The sequence below is a fragment of the Semicossyphus pulcher genome, unplaced genomic scaffold (genome assembly GCF_022749685.1).
Source record: "Semicossyphus pulcher isolate SPU_LCO1_2020_fin unplaced genomic scaffold, fSemPul1.0.p SCAF_20, whole genome shotgun sequence".
In the NCBI taxonomy this organism is placed as follows: domain Eukaryota; kingdom Metazoa; phylum Chordata; class Actinopteri; order Labriformes; family Labridae; genus Semicossyphus; species Semicossyphus pulcher.
The window spans coordinates 19,263,732-19,282,600 of record NW_027211694.1 but is presented as its reverse complement, the minus strand read 5'-3'; the positions used below and the strand labels follow the sequence as shown (position 1 = coordinate 19,282,600).

The 18,869-nt window shown below is 39.9% G+C and overlaps 1 protein-coding gene across 1 annotated transcript; it reads left to right on the top strand.

Moving 5' to 3' along the window:
• The first annotated feature begins 10,145 nt into the window (after nucleotides 1–10,145).
• On the top strand, nucleotides 10,146–13,667 carry LOC138599851 (NXPE family member 3-like). The gene is made up of 5 exons (XM_069671606.1): nucleotides 10,146–10,451; nucleotides 11,243–11,544; nucleotides 11,894–11,964; nucleotides 12,824–13,030; nucleotides 13,114–13,667. The coding sequence occupies exons 1-5, from the start codon at nucleotides 10,161–10,163 to the stop codon at nucleotides 13,665–13,667; spliced, it is 1,425 nt and encodes a 474-aa protein (XP_069527707.1). The 5' UTR covers nucleotides 10,146–10,160.
• The last annotated feature ends 5,202 nt before the right edge of the window (nucleotides 13,668–18,869 follow it).

The window sequence follows — 18,869 nt, the reverse complement described above, 5'->3', positions numbered from 1 at the left end:
CCTGAGCGCAATGAGCGCAGTTGTTTATGCTTGCAACAGGTGAGTCAGGTATCCGGCAGAGTGTTTTCTTGTGCGTACTTGTTGTTGTAGTGGTGAGGAGTTTTCCCTTGTAGGCTGTAGCCGCAACTAGCTGCATGAAGACTAGGGAGGAGTTTAGCTAGGGGGGTCTTTGTGTGTAGGTAGCGGGGAAAGTCCATACCGGTTGAGGGTCCTCTGTGTGCGCACGGGGAGGCTTTGCGGTGTCTGCCTGTTCCTGGTTGTGCGTAAAGTTGTTTAACTTGTGGTATTTTGTAAACATTTGTATTAAAAATGTCTGAGTGTGAGGCATTTATTGCTGCTCCATCCGAGGAGGCGTTAGAAAAATACACAAAAGAGCAATTGATTAAAATAGCCGAGTATTATTCTGTGGCCTTGGGAGACAAGCGTCTTAAAGAAACGGTGAAATTAACACTTAAAGCAAAATTAGTTGAAATGGGAGTTATGACTGCAGAGTTAAAGGAGATTCCTTCTGTTCCTGCCTCTTTATCGTTTCAGACACAGGGGCTAACGTTTGAACAACAAAAAGAGCTTCTCTTAATTCAAATGGAACATGAAAAAATGAAGCAGGAATTAGACATAAAAAACAAATTGAAGTGGAGCGTATCCGACAGCAAACCGAAAAGGCAAAATTGGAGCTGGAGGGATATCGTCTATCTTTGAGTAAGGAAAGTAAGGGGTCTGGGGATCAATGTGGTCAGGGTCCTTTATCTGGTGCGCGTCCCTTTGATATAAATAATTTGCGTTTATTGCCTCATTTTAATGAGAGGGATCCAGATGCGTTTTTTGTGTTATTTGAGCGTGTGGCCAAGGCCAGGGACTGGCCTGATGCAGACTGTGCGCTCATGCTGCAGTGCGTCCTCACAGGGAAAGCGCAGGAGGTTTATTCTTCATTAAGCCTAGAAGATTGCGTTAATTATGAGAAGATTAAAGTTGCTGTGCTGAAGGCTTATGAGCTCGTTCCGGAGGCATACCGTCAACGTTTTAGGTCTTGGGAGAGGCGTCATGGTCAAACCTATGTGGAGTTTGCCAGAGATTTAACCACCCACTTTAAACGCTGGTTAATGGCACTTGATGTGACAACTTTTGAGGGTTTGTGTGACGTGATTATTTTAGAGCAGTTTAAAAATGTTCTTCCTGAAATACCTCTTTTTATATGTTGCGGTCCCAACTTTGAGCCTTAGGTTCATTTCTTTCTTTTGTTAGGGAGGCTGTGACAATGCTTTACACATTCAACTCCTTGAGCTGTGTCTTGAGATTACAATGAGCTACAATGTTGCAATATTGTTTACGTCCGGCAGAAGGAGTCGCTAAGCAGCACACTCCATCTTGTGGCGAAGGAGGGTAATTACACATACTTGACTTTAACAGTGCTTTCTGCCTGTGTGTATGTCATTGGAGCCCATAAACTGATACATGAAACAAAAATATTCAAGAACACAGTATATGAAAATGAAACGACAGCAATAACGATATGTAGAAGAGGGGGGTGCCTTTTTTTATAAACCCAAATAACTCCCTGTCCTCACAAAAGCAACATTCCAGGAGCTGCAGGAAATCACACCCTATGGTAGAATCAGACAAGCAGATTAAGAAAATCCCAAAATTTCATTAAACGTCCGTCTAGAAGCCAATTTCTTAATAAGCCAACCTATGAAATCAAAAGCTCCATTACCTTCGTGGGAATGTAAATTTGTGGATCTGACAATTCATTGACTCATCTGGTCAATTTAGGATCGACATCTGGCCTGACTTAAGCAGTTGGACCATTTGCGAGTACAGGACAGGGCCGTGTCTTCAATCATCTTGAGCATAGGGCTGACCAGTTCAGGAACATGAAGCAGAAAGCTAGATCAGACACCCTGTTAACGCATGAAAGTTCGCCTGCGGGGTTTTCCTCATGACTGGCTGAGACTGGAAGTAGGCATTGCCAAAGGGTGCTAGAACAATGAACCTTCTCAACCATTCATCAGAGAAGTTCTGTCTGGTTACAGTGCTGGTGAGCAGCATCTTACAGGCAGTCATCACCGCTTGGATAACCTCACCATCCCAGCAAGTCAGTACCTGAAGAAAGGCGGATTTAGGAGGACTTGGTGGAACTTACTGTTCAGTTAAGAATAGTTCAGAATTATAGGGTCTTTATCTCAAATATTGGATGACATCAATCAATGGTACATAATGGTAAAAGTTATTTTTCTTAATATTCACATGAACCAGAATTACATTATTGTTGTGGCTTCTCTTCTCCCAATTCATATCTACTTCTTAGTTTAAATAGTGCTGTAAACCTTGGGGATGTAAGTAGTACCAGTTCAGTTTATTGTTCCTTACAGCCAAGGGTTTATTCTTTCTGAACGGAAGTGTAACATGGTTATCAGATGACTCCTGGGATGGTTTATATTCCAGATAATGTTGTTATCCAGCAGGGTGGGAGGTTCTCATATAGAAAGTCAATGGAGCAAAAATTGGAGTGAATTCACTTTGTAGTTTAAAGATGAACTCACTGGGAATTGAAAACAGTCAAGAAATCAGGTTGTGCAAATATAATCATTTAATGAAAATGTATTTTATGCTCAAGAAACAAAGTAACATGATAATATTACCTGCCTAATATTGCTTCTACATGTTTGTTAAATTTTCAGATTTAACACCCACATTTTTAGGAATGCAAAGATTCCACAGATGCCTGTTAACTGAATTATGGTCATCCATCATTCTTAATGATCTCTAAAAGGAGAACCTGAGTGATGACCACATTGAACATGCACGGGATGAAATGTTCACATAATTTCAAGACAAACACTGAGAGAACCCAGGTAGTAGCAGTAACTAGGACCTGTGTCTATAACTAATAAAGCATGCTTTAAAATAGGTTAAAGGAGAACGCAAACGTGGAAATATTTAAGGAAGTCTGACTTTAAGAAATCAGCGCTCATCATTGGCCAATGTGATTATATAGAATTTTAAAACAGAAAAAAACGACATGGTTGAAATTCTGTCTCAAATTGTCAGAATTTCAGTGACACTGTTCTTTGCTTTTCGGGTTTTCTTCAGGAAACTCAGAGTTTCGCTCCGTCTCCTCCCTCTAGAATATAAAACCCTCATTCGACTTCTTCATTCATTCAGCCCGTCTCACGCGTGTGTTTGAGCGGTTACCGAATTAAAAGAAGAAACGTTGCGTCTTTGTGCTGCTCTGACCCCTTTGCAAAAGTCTTTTATATTTATGGTAAAAAAAAAATCAATAGACAAATCTGTGTCAAAGTCATCATTTTTAGATTTTCCACCACCACTGCCGAGAGCACTCAAATAAGACGCCGTAAGTTATTGGATTTTTTTTTTTTAAACTAACACAATTCAGTTTAATCAACATAAATTATAATGTATGTGAAGTCAGCATCATGTTAGGGATAAAGCTAATGCACATTAAAACAGCCACTGAATGATATTTCATTAGTTTAATATTTAAAAGATGATTGAAGTGCTTCCATGTATGTTTTTTTCTCCCGCTGCATTGCTCCTAAATTAATATAAATTGTAGCTTCCGATCGTGATTAAGTATTAAATAAATAGACCAGTTTAAACTTGCAAATTTACTCTAGCAGCAGTTTCTTCCCACGCCGCTTCTCTCTCTTTTGCAGCTGCAGCCGTGTTACTTTATTTTTCTAAAAACATGCTCGTATTCACTGAACGTCCGCGTGAGGATTTCGAGCTCCATTGGTGTGACGTAGGAGGACCTCTTTTTGTGTACTGTTGCCATGGTGAATCGTGGTGTCGGGGCTCCATTAATGCTGGCTTTTTACAGTCAGCGTGCACGCACTTAACTCCGGGTGAACCTACTCAGAGTTGATTGAACTAACTCTGATCAGCTGTTCTGGACCCGAAAACTCAGAGTTTCCTATCTCAGAGTAGATCGACTCAGAGTTCAGGGTTAGACTCAGAGTTTGTTGAACCTTCTTTGTGAAACGGACCCCTGGACCCAGCAGTTTTTTTTTGTCATAATATAATTTACTTTAAATGGAATATGCTGAGTAACATGATATGATTGATAACTCTCTAATGTTTGTGCATAGTATTTAGCTAGAGTCAGAGGCAGGGTTGGTGCAGCTTTAGCAGTATTGCAGGCATAGTACAGGCCCGCCGGGGTGAAGAAGGAGCTGACCTGTAATCCCAGACTTCCACTGGTGGCGTAACAGCTGCGCTGTGGTTTGACTCCGCCTCTGCAGCATCGCCAGACAGCTGGAGTACTTACAGAATCACGCGTGATTGTGCGAGATAATACGACATATGTGCTATAAAAACAATTACAAACATAAATATAATACACACGTGAGGTAATTGTTGGGGTATTACGGAGTAGGTTATATGTATGCAGTACATGTACGGAGTATACTGTATATACAGAGTATTTTATTCTGAAAATTAACCAGATGTTTCAATGTGGTTTCGGTGTCTGATTTCCTGTCTCACTCGATCTGCTTCGTGCTAAATTGATGCGCAGTGCTCCGGGCAGCCGGAGCTGTGACGCAGCTGAGGTGCAGCGCAGTGGAGCAGGTGGAAGCACTCTCATTGACTAAAGTGAAACCTATCAGCTCCGCTGCCGTTACGGAGCGGAGACACACCGAACATGCATCTGGTGGAATTTACCAGTTAGGCAAGCAATGGACAACTCATTTCTTTGACATTCCATCTGTACACAAACATAATTTGCAGTAAAACAACAAGCTAGGCTAACTGAATTTTAGCTCCAACGCAAAATTTCATACACATACATTCATACAGATATGAGTGATATTAGTCTCATTATCAAACTGAAAAAAAGCAGATGAACATATTTCCCAAACTGTGAAACCACGATAACCATAAAAAACTGTAAAGTTGTAAAAGACTCGATGCAATATGAAACACCTCTTGCTCTTTAACCTTTACATTTATGAACCTTTAAATTCAGTTTGAGTAAAATAAACTTTCTGCCCTTTAGCATATGAGAGCCCTGAGCTGAGCTGGGTCACCATTCTGGAAGGCTTCATGAACCAGAAAAGAGCCTGCTGAGGACAAAATCGAAGGCCAGAGGCAAGCCGAGCTGGCTCATCAGTCTGCTGCTCTTTATGAAGCAGAGAGAGCAGCAAAGAGGGAACGTTGCTCTTTGGTCTTCTGTCAGAGAGAAGCCGAGGAACCTTGTTGCCTGTTATAGAATAACTGCCCTTATTGTTTTCACCTGCTCCCTTGATTGTCTCACCTGTGCCCGATTAGTCTCACCTCCCCAGTGTATTTAGTCCGTGTCTTCCCATGTCCCTGTCCCAGTTCATTGCATCTATGCTCGTGGAACCCTGGTTACCTGTTGCCTGTGCTCTGTTAGATTTTCCTCATGGTTCCCATTTCTGTTGGATTATTGGTTGTACCTTTTGTTTCCTGGACTCTGGCAAGAGGGGGTCAGGTGACGTGGATAATCATTTAAGACAAACTACCTGTGAGGTGGCTGATCACAGCATTCATAGATAGATTCTTTTTTTTATTTAGTTGTTTTTTTATCGTCTGCACAAAAATCCAGCACAGAGCTGCGAGTTTATTGATTTCATTGTAAAGTAAATAATAAATAATAAAATTATAGACCTACTGCTGCTGTGTCTGATGCCTCTGTTGTGGCAAAAAAAGTTCCCCGAACCCTCTTGTCAGCCACTTAATTTCAATCTCCAATAGATAATAAAACTTGGTTAAAAAAAACATAAATACAAACAAATAAACCCGAGTCCATCCGGATGAGACTGCACACAGGTTAGCTGCTTGGTCTTATATACTTTAAACCCCTCCCTCGCTGGGCTTCGGCAAGTTTTTTCCCATTTTCAGGTCTCCTAATTAGTTAAAGTGTGTCGCAAGTGGCAGACTTGTGCCACCACCTGCTGGAGCCCCCCTTCCCCCAACTCTGGCTCTCTGCCCTCAGCTTGTGTCCCTTCAGTTTCGTCCGACCCATTTCAAACTTTTCCATAGGACTCTTCCTCACTCCGGCCAATTAGGCACGCTCATGCACTGTACACCTGTGTTTTTTTCTACTAGATCAGATAAGGCGGCCAGTTTCCCACCCTTTGATTTGCACCTGGCTTTTATAATGAGACCAGAGAGTTTCTCAGTTTAGGATTCTATTTTAGAGCTTTAAAGCATTGGATTATAAGAATTTACTTTAAAACATTTGACTGTAAAACCTTCACTATAAAACATTTGACTGTTGAACTTTAACTTTAAGACATTTGACAATAAAAACTTTAACTTTAAGACATTTTATTATAAGAACTTTAACTTGTAGTAGAACATTTGACTATAAAATTTCAACAAAAACATTTCATTATAAAACTTTTGATTATATAACTTTAACTCTAAAACATTTAATTATAAAGTTTCACATTTTTTTCCAACACCTCAACACTTTGTAATATAATTATTCTGTATCTAGGTATGTAGCTGCAATATGTGATCATATATTTTGCCATCATGGCACATTAAACTGTTATATTTTCTGTAGATCTGCGCTGTGAGAATAAAGAGCGAACTGTGTGGAGATGCGGCATCTGAAATGCGGCACCGCTACACCAAACATGTCACGTCTTTGGTTAAAACATTTCAGCGTAGGATCCACCTGTGTATCCTCGCTCTGAGCTCCTTCTGAAGCCTCCTCTCTCCTCTGTCCTCCAAGTGCATTCAATACATTGGAAGATCCTCCATCATGGCCGAGGGGGAATGATTTCCGGGTCAGCTGAGGAGACAGGGTGTGATGATATGCAAATTCATGTAAAGAGAAGCGCCCACGCTTGTTTAATTTTCCACTTCGCCCTTGATGTTTTCACCTGCCTCTTGTTGTCTCACCTGTGTTTGATTAGCTTCACCTCCCAAGTGTATTTAGTCTTTGTCTTCCCATGTCTCTGTGCCAGTTTATCATATGTCTAATGTCTATCCTTCTGAAACTCTTTGTCGCCTGTTAGCTGACATTTGATGGATTTTTGGTTGCACCTTTTACCTGGACTGAACAGTAAGCCTTTGTCTATCTATCTATCCATCCATCATTACACACTGTTGCTTTAGCTTAGCTTGCTACATTTCTCTGGGGGGTAGCTTCAGTGCAGCTAGATGTAATGTAGAGTAACTGGTGGCTTAGCTCACTACATTTATAGCTTGTCCAACACAGGTTGTTTCACAAGTTTTATCTTTCTTTGGTGTTATAAAAACCCAGCCCTCTGACTGACTCTGACACATAATATTCCTTTGAGTGTAATAGAAGTTTCATTTTATAGACATTGTGAAAACTAAAAGTTTTCAACAACCCTTCTCGTAAACTCTTCACGTATTCGTATTTCAGTTTTTCTGTACCAATTTGCTGCTTTGTACTGCTCCAATACATTTCAGAAGGAAATTGTAATTTGTACTCCATTACATCTACTTGGTATCATCATCATGTTAATTAAATTAAGAAGTAATGGCATCAAAATATACTTAAAAGACCAAAATTAAAAGCAGTCATAAAACAAAATCGTTAGTTTCAACAGTTTACATCATATTTCTATATTTTATTGAGGCATTGATATGAATTTTTGTTGAAGCTGATAACCCGGGCTAATTGGAACTACTTAATGTATATGATCTTAGACATCATCATTTATATGTTGATTGTTGTTTGTATTTATCTTAATCTATATAGTTACTGAAACTTACAGATTAATTTTGATGAATAAAAAGTAGTTTCTGAATCTGGAATGTAGAGTAGAAGTATAGAGAACAGGGTCTTTGAATTTTAGAAACAGAAATCAAAAACCAAAAACCAAATAGTTATTTGATTTTCATTTCAAAATGAAAAACAAGTCATTTTCAGTTTTCCTGGTCAGAATTGGCAGATACATAATTGAAATACCACTAAATTTCTTTTTCTCCTTTTATAAAGCAGAAACATTTGTTTTCTGTTTCTAAAGGAAAATTCAAAGGCCCAAAAGTTCACTGACCACAGTAACACCTAAAGAACCAGTGCTTCAAAACTGCACAATATTTGAGTAAATGTAATTAGTGACCTTAATCCCTGTATTTGTAGAAGAAAACACAACTCTAACTCTTTTAAAACCTGTCATACAAACTACTATTAAAACACCTGGGTGTCACTTGACATACCAGTCTGACAAGTTTGTTTGTTTTTCTGCAAGTCAAGCAGTCAAGCATGTCAAAGTTTCTTCGATTTACAATCTTGTGCACACGAGATCATAAATTGTGGCCTCATTTATACAATATTATACAACATATTTATGCCCACAAAGAGCGGCATTCATATGGACCTTAACAATTAAGTTAAAATTTTAGCAAATAAAAATCGTATTATTAGCTTAACAATGAGTGAGTTACCAATTGTTTTTTTGTTGTATGTTTTAATTCAGAACCAGAGGAGGACTGATCCCCAAACATGGAGGTCAAAGGTTGTATAAGACACAAGTTCTGCAAAAACCTTCCAAAGTGCTGCTTCCTCTTCCTGGCTGTGTTTGTCTTCATCGCTATTCTTGGTTACCTGGACCTACTGAAGGTGAGAACTTGGTTTTCCTGGGAACACTTTAAAAGTGGACCCTGTATGAAATGTTGAATATTGGTCAGATTTCAGGCTACTCTTTTTAACTGTCTTTTAATGTGTCTCAGATTACGGTCACGTTTATGTTGCAAATGAATGCAATATGAGTTTCTGGGTAATTTTCTTTAAAAAAATCTTTTGTTGCAATTTTAAAACCATCGCTGTGTTCCAAACTACTGGTTCCCATTTCTTCCCACTGAAGACACAAAATGAACAAATAGGTGACAAATATTGAAACTATTTACTAAAACAAAATGATGCCCAAAACACACTTCAGTCAAGTCAAATGTATTTGTATAGCACATTAAAACAATGTGAGCTGACCAAAGTGCTTCGCAGGCAGTGGCAGATAAAACTGTAAAAACACACAACAAATGATCACAAACAAATATAAAAATGGAATAAAAAATAAGAGTTCTGATAAATATGAGAGAGCCGATCCATGAAGTGACTTCATAACAAGAAATACAATTTTAAAAATGAATTCAAAAATTGACAAGGAGCTAGTAGAGGGAGGCGAGTACGGGGGAGTAATGCTCGCGCTTTTATGTACCTGTTAAAGATCTGGCAGGTTTTATGCAGAGGTTTTTACACATGTTGACAGTGGGCACAAGTTCATGACAGATCTGACTGGTGGAGTCAGAAGGGCCAAACAGAACTACTTCAGTAGTTTGGGATAACTAAATGCGATTTCTGTTGGACTTTAAGATACTCGTGAATTTGAATTTACTCTATTTGATAGAAACAATAAAATTTAACATAGTTCCAGTACAGAGCACGAAACTGATGTGTTGCATGAAGAGTTTATAGCTTTCGCTAATTTGAACTTTTTCCCTAGTTGGGCCTTTACATATACAGTGTCATAAAAAAATAAAGCAGTCAGTATCATAAAAACACATAAAACTACGGATTTGAAAGTACAGTTAAAAGTATCTGGAAGATATATTTAAATATGACTTTTGACTCTGCATCTAACTGCCCTATTGTGTTCAAAGCTTATAATCCCTCCTGAACTATTTGCGTCACTTTACCTCAATCTCCCCCGCTGTGATCTGCAAAGATTCATTGGGGGAATCAGTGAGATGTACTGGCTTTACTTAATGCTCCCCTGATCGTCAGAAAAACAAAGTGCCCAGTCTTTCTGCAGTGCAAAAAGGTACGTAATGCAAATAGCAGATTTGTTCACACCTGGCGTCCATATTGTATTAGTAGCACTTTTTGGCCTCTAGGACTTAAAATGGGGTGTGGTAAGATGCACCAACCACTGTTGGTGCTATGCCATAAGAAAGCGATTATATATGATTCATGTTATACGCAAAATACATCTTTGATTAATTAAGAGACTAAATATGTGCTTTACTGTGTAACCCCCTGCCAGTTGAAGTATGAAGAAATCTCCCCCGTCAACCTCCAGGGAGCTACCACTGATCCTCAGAAGCATCATGGCTTCTGCACCTTCCAGCCACTGTCCTCTACAGACGCTGTAGAGGAACGCCTCATATTAGACTTGATTGCTTGGCCAGAAACTCCACTTATGCCAGCTCCTCTTCCACTGAAGCAGACAAGTGATCCTGCCCACAGCACCTTCACCATTCTCCCAGGGAAGAGGGAGGGGGGGCAGTGGCATGTAGGGGATCAGCTGGAGGTTATGATCAAAATATACGACTTTCAAGGTCAAGCCAAGAAGTCTGGAGGAGATGTCTTAATTGCACGGTTGCACAGCAAGACAGTTGGAGCAGGTGTGGCCGGGCAAGTGGTGGATCACCTCAATGGCTCCTACTCTGCTGTATTCTCTTTACTCTGGGAAGGAAGTGCACAGGTTGAGGTAATGCTAAAGGCTATCTCTTTAAATGTAATTGTTCTATAGGTGTTTAAAATATGTTATATAAACCTCTCCCCACTGACTTACTGTTGCTAACAAGTGTCAACTTCCAGAACCAATAAATTAAGTCATTGTGAAAATGCCAAAAACTGCAGTACCTCTAATAACCACTGGAGGCTGCCTCTACTAGCGAGCCAATCTCCACTGATCTCCATGTTAAATGCCCAACTTTACTACCCAAATAAACATGTTTACAGCTTGGTTCTTATGTTTTTAGACTCTTGAGGATATTTCTTTGAACTATAGAGACTAAAAACAGGGTTTTAATATTTAGGCTTTAATTAAGAGTATTCTTGTTTTTATTTTTTTCAATCAATTAATTGGCTAGTTGTGTAGTAAATGCACTATATGACTGCCCAAGAAGTCCTTGCTCCATTTTTTTTGGTGAGTGAATATCTGGTATAATTTTATTCAACTGTTAGCACTTACTAGCAGGTAACTGTCTGCACTTGCGGACCGCATCTCCAATTTACACACTTTACTTTATTGTGCTCTGCAAATCACAACTCTGAAAAACCTCCTGATTTTTACAACAAGAAACAACAAAAAAAACAATTCTTCTCCTTCTTATTTCTAATCACCAGCTGTAGTTTTTCTCACCTTAAAACTGTCAGTAGCATGTAAACAACTGTTGCTAGCTTCATGTAGCTAATCAGTAAACATTTGCTCTATGAAGTAAGCTGCCGGGTAACTTGACATGACTGAGTGAAAACTCTGGTTCTCTGTACTATCAGGTGACGCTGGTTCACTCTAGTGAGGCTGTCACAGTGCTGCGCAGGCTGAACAAAGAACAGCCTGATAGGATTTCCTTCAAGAGCGTCTTCCGCTCAGGCTCAATTTCTCAAACTACCATCTGTAACGTCTGCCTACGTGAAACCGGGCAGCCGCTGTGCAACTTCACGGACCTCCGGACGGGTGAGCCTTGGTTCTGCTACAAGCCAGAAGAGCTGAGCTGTGATGACAGGATTAGCCACATGATAGGAAACTCCAAAGAACTCCAAACACTCAAGGCCACAGAGGATAAGCTTTTCCAAAGGTGAGGGAGGAGAGAGAAAAAAGTTAATTTAGTTTCAATTATAATAAATATATATATATATATACATGCAGTAGAGCTAACTATGTTTCTTCTTGGTGTAATATGTCAAGTTTGTAACAACAGGCAGTAAAGATCAAGTCTAAAGATGTTACCAGAGTAAGAATAACAAAAAACAGTCTGAATCAATTCGTTGACTTATATTAACAAAGTAGATAGCGTATCTTCAAAGTCCAACTAAGGAAGCAGAATTATTGAATGTTAAAGCATTTTCTTCTGATAAATAACATGACGTTGGTTTTACATGTTGAATGTGTGTATGAGATACTTTATTATGTGAGCTTTTCTTCAGGGGTGTCAACATGAAAGTCTTCATTCAGGCTTCAGGACCTGCTAACGTCGCTGTTTTGCCTCAAAGGAAAGGTAAAGCAGGATCTTTCCTACCTTCACCGTTGCCTATGATAACAATTCAAAACCTTATGTGCTTAAGACCATGAAAGTAAAAGTGTCTGCAAAAATTGCACACAACCTAGCTCTGTATTGACGCCAGAGCAAAGTGTTGGCAGAAAAGAGTCGCTGTGTATGTAGTTGCTCCGGAGTAATGATATCCCATAAAAGGCTCATGAAACCATAAAAACACAGCTCAAGAGCTAGAACTTTTTAGTACAAGTTAACCATTATAATAAACAACACCTTAACAACTGCCAATGTTCTGCTTAAATGATGAACATTTTCATGTTAGCTTCAGTGGCTGTTTTTAGTAGATACACTAGAATCCAAGGCAGTCAAAATGGATCTCTTATTTTAGCTTTTGCATTATTATTATTTCTGGAAGACCATACTCAAAGGTTGGTGTGCGATGTTAAGTCAGTTTAGGTTTTGATCCCTGAAAAGGCAACTTTTGTAACTTATAAGGCTGATAGTGTTCCATGTTTTCCCTTTTGTCTAAACAAGTCACAGGAAAAGAAGAAAACCAAGAATGGGCTGATTGTACTTTGCATTGCCTTTGTAGCCAAAGTGCTTATTTATTTCAAAACTACTAATTTAGAGTCGATCACAGTAAGAAGCACAAATGTTTTTATCTGCAGCTGTACAAAGTCCTAAATGCACAATATTTGAGTATTGCTAAAACTGAACCTCATTAGATCAATAAATGTATTTGTATTCGACCCATTTATAAAGATTTATGTTTTCTATAGAAATTAAATGAATGGTGTGCAACAGACAGGCATTTACAATCAGTAAAATATAAAATAACTCTTCCCACATCCTTTTCTCTCAGGTCAACCTGAGGTCAAGGAAAACATTGGGAAGTCTGGAGTTTCTGGCTATTACTACCAGGGTGTGTGGAGAGCACTTGGTGAAATCAAAGTTCGCCAATTCAACACCACCTCTGCCGTCAATCAGTGTCTGAAAGGCAAGATTGTCCACCTGTATGGAGACTCCACCATCAGGCAGTGGTTTGAATACCTCGATGCTTTCCTACCAGGTAGCTGATCCACAGGGATTTCTGGCAACAGTTTTATTTTGTTTACACCTCTGCTTAACCTCTCCCCTCTGTACTTTTTTCAGATGCCAAGGAGTTCAACCTGTACAGCACGAGACAAGCAGGACCTTTGATGATGTTGGACAAAGCAAACCAATTCTTGGCAACATACCGCTGCCACGGTCTTCCTCTTCGTTCTTACACCATGTCAAGCAGCGCGCTGCATTACATTGCCAATGAAATAGATGGGTTAACTGGCGGCGACAACACTGTCATAGTTTTTGGCGTCTGGGCTCACTTTGGTACTTTCCCAGTTGAGCTCTACATCCGACGGCTTCAGAGCATCCGCAGGGCAGTGGTGCGTTTGCTGAACAGGTCTCCAGGTACTCTGGTTGTCATCAGGACTCCAAACCTTAAAACTTTGACACTTAGATCGGCCCTTACCAACAGTGACTGGTACGCGCTTCAAGAAGACAAGGTCCTCAGAGCCATGTTTAAAGGACTTAATGTTCGTCTGGTGGACGCCTGGGAGATGACTCTGGCTCACCACCTGCCACATTTGCTTCATCCACAACCTCCCATCATTAAGAATATGATTGATGTTCTCTTGTCCTACGTGTGCCCCCAAAAAGGCAGCTAGATGTGGATTTGGACAAGAAGAGACTTTGGGGAAATTCAAGCACACATCCATTTACTTGAATTTCTCCCACACTATTTTTGTTCTCCTGTGTTTCTACTAAGTGCTGCATTTTCCTTCAGCAGTCCATGCATAGACTAAGTAGGTATGATTATTTTACTCTATTTTTAACCAGTGGATGTTGAGCACAAAAGCGACGGAACAGGGCTGAGACAGCTCCAAGTTAACTTGGCTTTCATAAAAAACACTGTTGAATGCTTGTTACGTGTGGCCCATTTTGGTTTTGCCCTGTTATTGCTCTCCATGTTTCTCGCGCTCAGGGAGAAGGTACAAGGAGTGCAGAGTGGGGGAAGGTACACACACACTGAAAGTTTTATTTTTTTGTGTCCTCTAATATAATTTTCCCAAGCAGGTCTTTCCCCAGCATGTTTTGTTTGCTGTTCGGGTTTGTTGTGCTAGTTTGCTGTTTTAGTTTGGGCTGGAGATCTCCGATAGTCCAGTTATTCGTCTTTTGTTTTATGCTAGTTTTCCTGGTTATAGTTAGTTTAGGGGGAGGTGCTGAGAACGACTGTCCATCGCGTGGCTGACGCAACATCTTCCCATCATTAATTAATTTTGGCTGGGGTCTCCAGCCCCTTTTGTTTTCCATTAGTGTATTCATGACATTTTTGGGTTGAATAAAGCCTGTGGGTTTAAACTTGTACCTCTTTTTATATGTTGCGGTCCCAACTTTGAGCCTTAGGTTCATTTCTTTCTTTAGTTAGGGAGGCAGTGACAATGCTTTACACATTCAACTCTTTGAGCTGTGTCTTGAGATTATAAAGCAACTTTCCAGGCGCTGCAGGAAATCACACCCTAAGGTAGAATCAGACAAGCAAATAAAGAAAATCCCAAAATTTCATTAAACGTCAGTCTCGAAGCCAATTTCTTAATAAGCCAACCTATGAAATCAAAAGCTCCATTACCTTCATGGGAATGTAAATTTCTGGATCTGACAATTCATTGACTCATCTGGTCAATTTAGGATCGACATCTGGCCTGACTTAAGCAGTTGGACCATTTGCGAGTACAGGAATTTCAGCAGACATTGGAAAAGGTCAGGGCCGTGTCTTCAATCATCTTGAGCATAGGGCTGACCAGTTCAGGAACATGAAGCAGAAAGCTAGATCAGACACCCTGTTAACGCATGAAAGTTCGCCTGCGGGGCTTTCCTCATGACTGGCTGAGACTGGAAGTAGGCATTGCCAAAGGGTGCTAGAACAATGAACCTTCTCAACCATTCATCAGAGAAGTTCTGTCTGGTTACAGTGCTGGTGAGCAGCATCTTACAGGCAGTCATCACCGCTTGGATAACCTCACCATCCCAGCAAGTCAGTACCTGAAGAAAGGTGGATTTAGGAGGACTTGGTGGAACTTACTGTTCAGTTAAGAATAGTTCAGAATTATAGGGTCTTTATCTCAAATATTGGATGACATCAATCAATGGTACATAATGGTAAAAGTTATTTTTCTTAATATTCACATGAACCAGAATTACATTATTGTTGTGGCTTCTCTTCTCCCAATTCATATCTACTTCTTAGTTTAAATAGTGCTGTAAACCTTGGGGATGTAAGTAGTACCAGTTCAGTTTATTGTTCCTTACAGCCAAGGGTTTATTCTTTCTGAACTGAAGCGTAACATGGTTATCAGATGACTCCTGGGATGGTTTATATTCCAGATAATGTTATTATCCAGCAGGGTGGGAGGTTCTCATATAGAAAGTCAATGGAGCAAAAATTGGAGTGAATTCACTTTGTAGGAACAGCAACAGCAACATATTGATCAAAATTCTCCCAAGAGACGTGAATATGTTTCATGGATCACTCCAATACAAACTGCTTGCTTCTACATTATACTACTTAACTACTATATGCATTAAACAATAATATATTTACTGAGCGATTACTTGTAATTTAAACTATCCAAATAATCTATAGAAAATAAAATTATAACTGGGTCATGCTTTTGGTTGTGGATGATGGAAAGTGGGGACATGTGATATCTCTGTATATTGCACTTTTTTACATTTTAAATATCATGCATACAGAACCTGTGAGCATATGAAATAGGGAGTATCCTTTAATGTGCTTATACAATCTGATAGTAGTTTAAAGATGAACTCACTGGGAATTGAAAACAGTCAAGAAATCAGGTTGTACGCATATAATCATTTAATGAAAATGTATTTTATGCTCAAGAAACAAAGTAACATGATAATATTACCTGCCTAATGTTGCTTCTACATGTTTTTTAAATTTTCAGATTTAACACCCACATTTTTAGGAATGCAAAGATTTCACAGATGCCTGTTAATTGAATTATGGTCATCCATCATTCTTAATGATCTCTAAAAGGAGAACCTTAGTGATGACCACATTGAACATGCACGGGATGAAATGTTCACATAATTTCAAGACAAACACTGAGAGAACCCAGGTAGTAGCAGTAACTAGGACCTGTGTCTATAACTAATAAAGCATGCTTTAAAATAGGTTAAAGGAGAAAGTGCTAAAGTCTAATACCACTCTCGCTGTGCTACAAGAAAAGCCAGCATGGAGTAAAACTTGGATCCTCTCACACAGACTTGATCGTCATTCTGGTGGCCTTCATGGAGTAAGGCGCAAGGGTTTTCCAGGTTTTCCAGTGGAGGCCTGACGCCCAACCCATGTGGTCACCTGCGCGATGCCAGTCACCATTCAGACTGGCAGAGCCACAGCGGCTGTACCACCAACCACCACCACCTACATGGTTGAAATTCAGTCTCAAATTGTCAGAATTTCAGCGACACTGTTCTTTGCTTTTCAGGTTTGAAATCTTGTAGTTTTGAGTTTGAGTTTTGACAGGGTGAATCTTTTTATTGCAAAAGTTTTGTGGATGTACATTTGCATGCGTATCTATGACTCGTCCATCAGAGCTAAGTTAACAACACCCACTTTAACATCCTGGTTGCATATCCGTACCGTGTCATTAATTGGTGGAGGAGTCTGCCCTCTTTCTAAATGCTGAATACAAATACAAAATATTTGATTGCACTTTACTTCAGCAATGAGCAGACAAACCTTTCAGAGCGAATACCTTTGCTTCCAGGACCCAGCAGTTTTTTTTTGTCATAAAATAATTTACTTTAAATGGAATATGCTGAGTAACATGATACGATTGATAACTCTCATGTTTGTGCAAAGTATTTAGCTAGAGTCAGAGGCAGGGTTGGTGCAGCTTTAGCAGTATTGCAGGCATCGTACCGGCCCGCCGGGGTGAAGAAGGAGCTGACCTGTAATCCCGGACTTCCTCTGGTTGCGTGTCTGTTGCGTAACAGCTGTGCTGTGGTTTGACTCTGCCTCTGGGCAGCCGGAGCTGTGACGCAGCTGAGGTGCAGCGCAGTGGAGCAGGTGGAAGCACTCTCATTGACTAAAGTGAAACCTATCAGCTCCGCTGCTGTTACCGAGCGGTGACACACCGAACACGCATCTGGTGGAATTTACCAGTTAGGCAAGCAATGGACAACTAATTTCTTTGACATTCCATCTGTACACAAACATAATTTGCAGTAAAACAACAAGCTAGGCTAACTGAATTTTAGCTCCAACGCAAAATTTCATACACATACATTCATACAGATATGAGTGATATTAGTCTCATTATCAAACTGAAAAAAAGCAGTTGAACATATTTCCCAAACTGTGAAACCACGATAACCATAAAAAACTGTAAAGTTGTAAAAGACTCGATGCAATATGAAACACCTCTTGCTCTTTAACCTTTACATTTATGAACCTTTAAATTCAGTTTGAGTAAAATAAACTTTCTGCCCTTTAGCAAGTGAGAGCCCTGAGCTGAGCTGGGTCACCATTCTGGAAGGCTTCATGAACCAGAAAAGAGCCTGCTGAGGACAAAATCGAAGGCCAGAGGCAAGCCGAGCTGGCTCATCAGTCTGCTGCTCTTTATGAAGCAGAGAGAGCAGCAAAGAGGGAACGTTGCTCTTTGGTCTTCTGTCAGAGAGAAGCCGAGGAACCTTGTTGCCTGTTATAGAATAACTGCCCTTATTGTTTTCACCTGCTCCCTTGATTGTCTCACCTGTGTCCGATTAGTCTCACCTCCCCAGTGTATTTAGTCCGTGTCTTCCCATGTCCCTGTCCCAGTTCATTGCGTCTATGCTCGTGGAACCCTGGTTACCTGTTGCCTGTGCTCTGTTAGATTTTCCTCATGGCTCCCATTTCTGTTGGATTAGTGGTTGTACCTTTTGTTTCCTGGACTCTGGCAAGAGGGGGTCAGGTGACGTGGATAATTATTTAAGACAAACTACCTGTGAGGTGGCTGATCACAGCATTCATAGATAGATTCTTTTTTTATCTAGTTGTTTTTTTATCGTCTGCACAAAAATCCAGCACAGAGCTGCGAGTTTATTGATTTCATTGTAAAGTAAATAATAAATAATAAAATTATAGACCTACTGCTGCTGTGTCTGATGCCTCTGTTCCCCGAACCCTCTTGTCAGCCACTTAATTTCAATCTCCAATAGATAATAAAACTTGGTTAAAAAAAACATAAATACAAAAAAATAAACCCGAGTCCATCCGGATGAGACTGCACACAGGTTAGCTGCTTGGTCTTATATACTTTAAACCCCTCCCTCGCTGGGCTTCGGCAAGTTTTTTCCCATTTTCAGGTCTCCTAATTAGTTAAAGTGTGTCGCGAGTGGCAGACTTGTGCCACCACCTGCTGGAGCCCCCCTTCCCCCAACTCTGGCTCTCTGCCCTCAGCTTGTGTCCCTTCAGTTTCGTCCGACCCATTTCAAACTTTTCCATAGGACTCTTCCTCACTCCGGCCAATTAGGCACGCTCATGCACTGTACACCTGTGTTTTTTTCTACTAGATCAGATAAGGCGGCCAGTTTCCCACCCTTTGATTTGCACCTGGCTTTTATAATGAGCCCAGAGAGTTTCTCAGCTTAGGATTCTATTTTAGAGCTTTAAAGCATTGGATTATAAGAATTTACTTTAAAACATTTGACTGTAAAACCTTCACTATAAAACATTTGACTGTTAAACTTTATCTTTAAGACATTTGACAATAAAAACTTTAACTTTAAGACATTTTATTATAAGAACTTTAACTTTTAAAACATTTGACTATAAAGTTTCAACAAAAACATTTCACTATGAA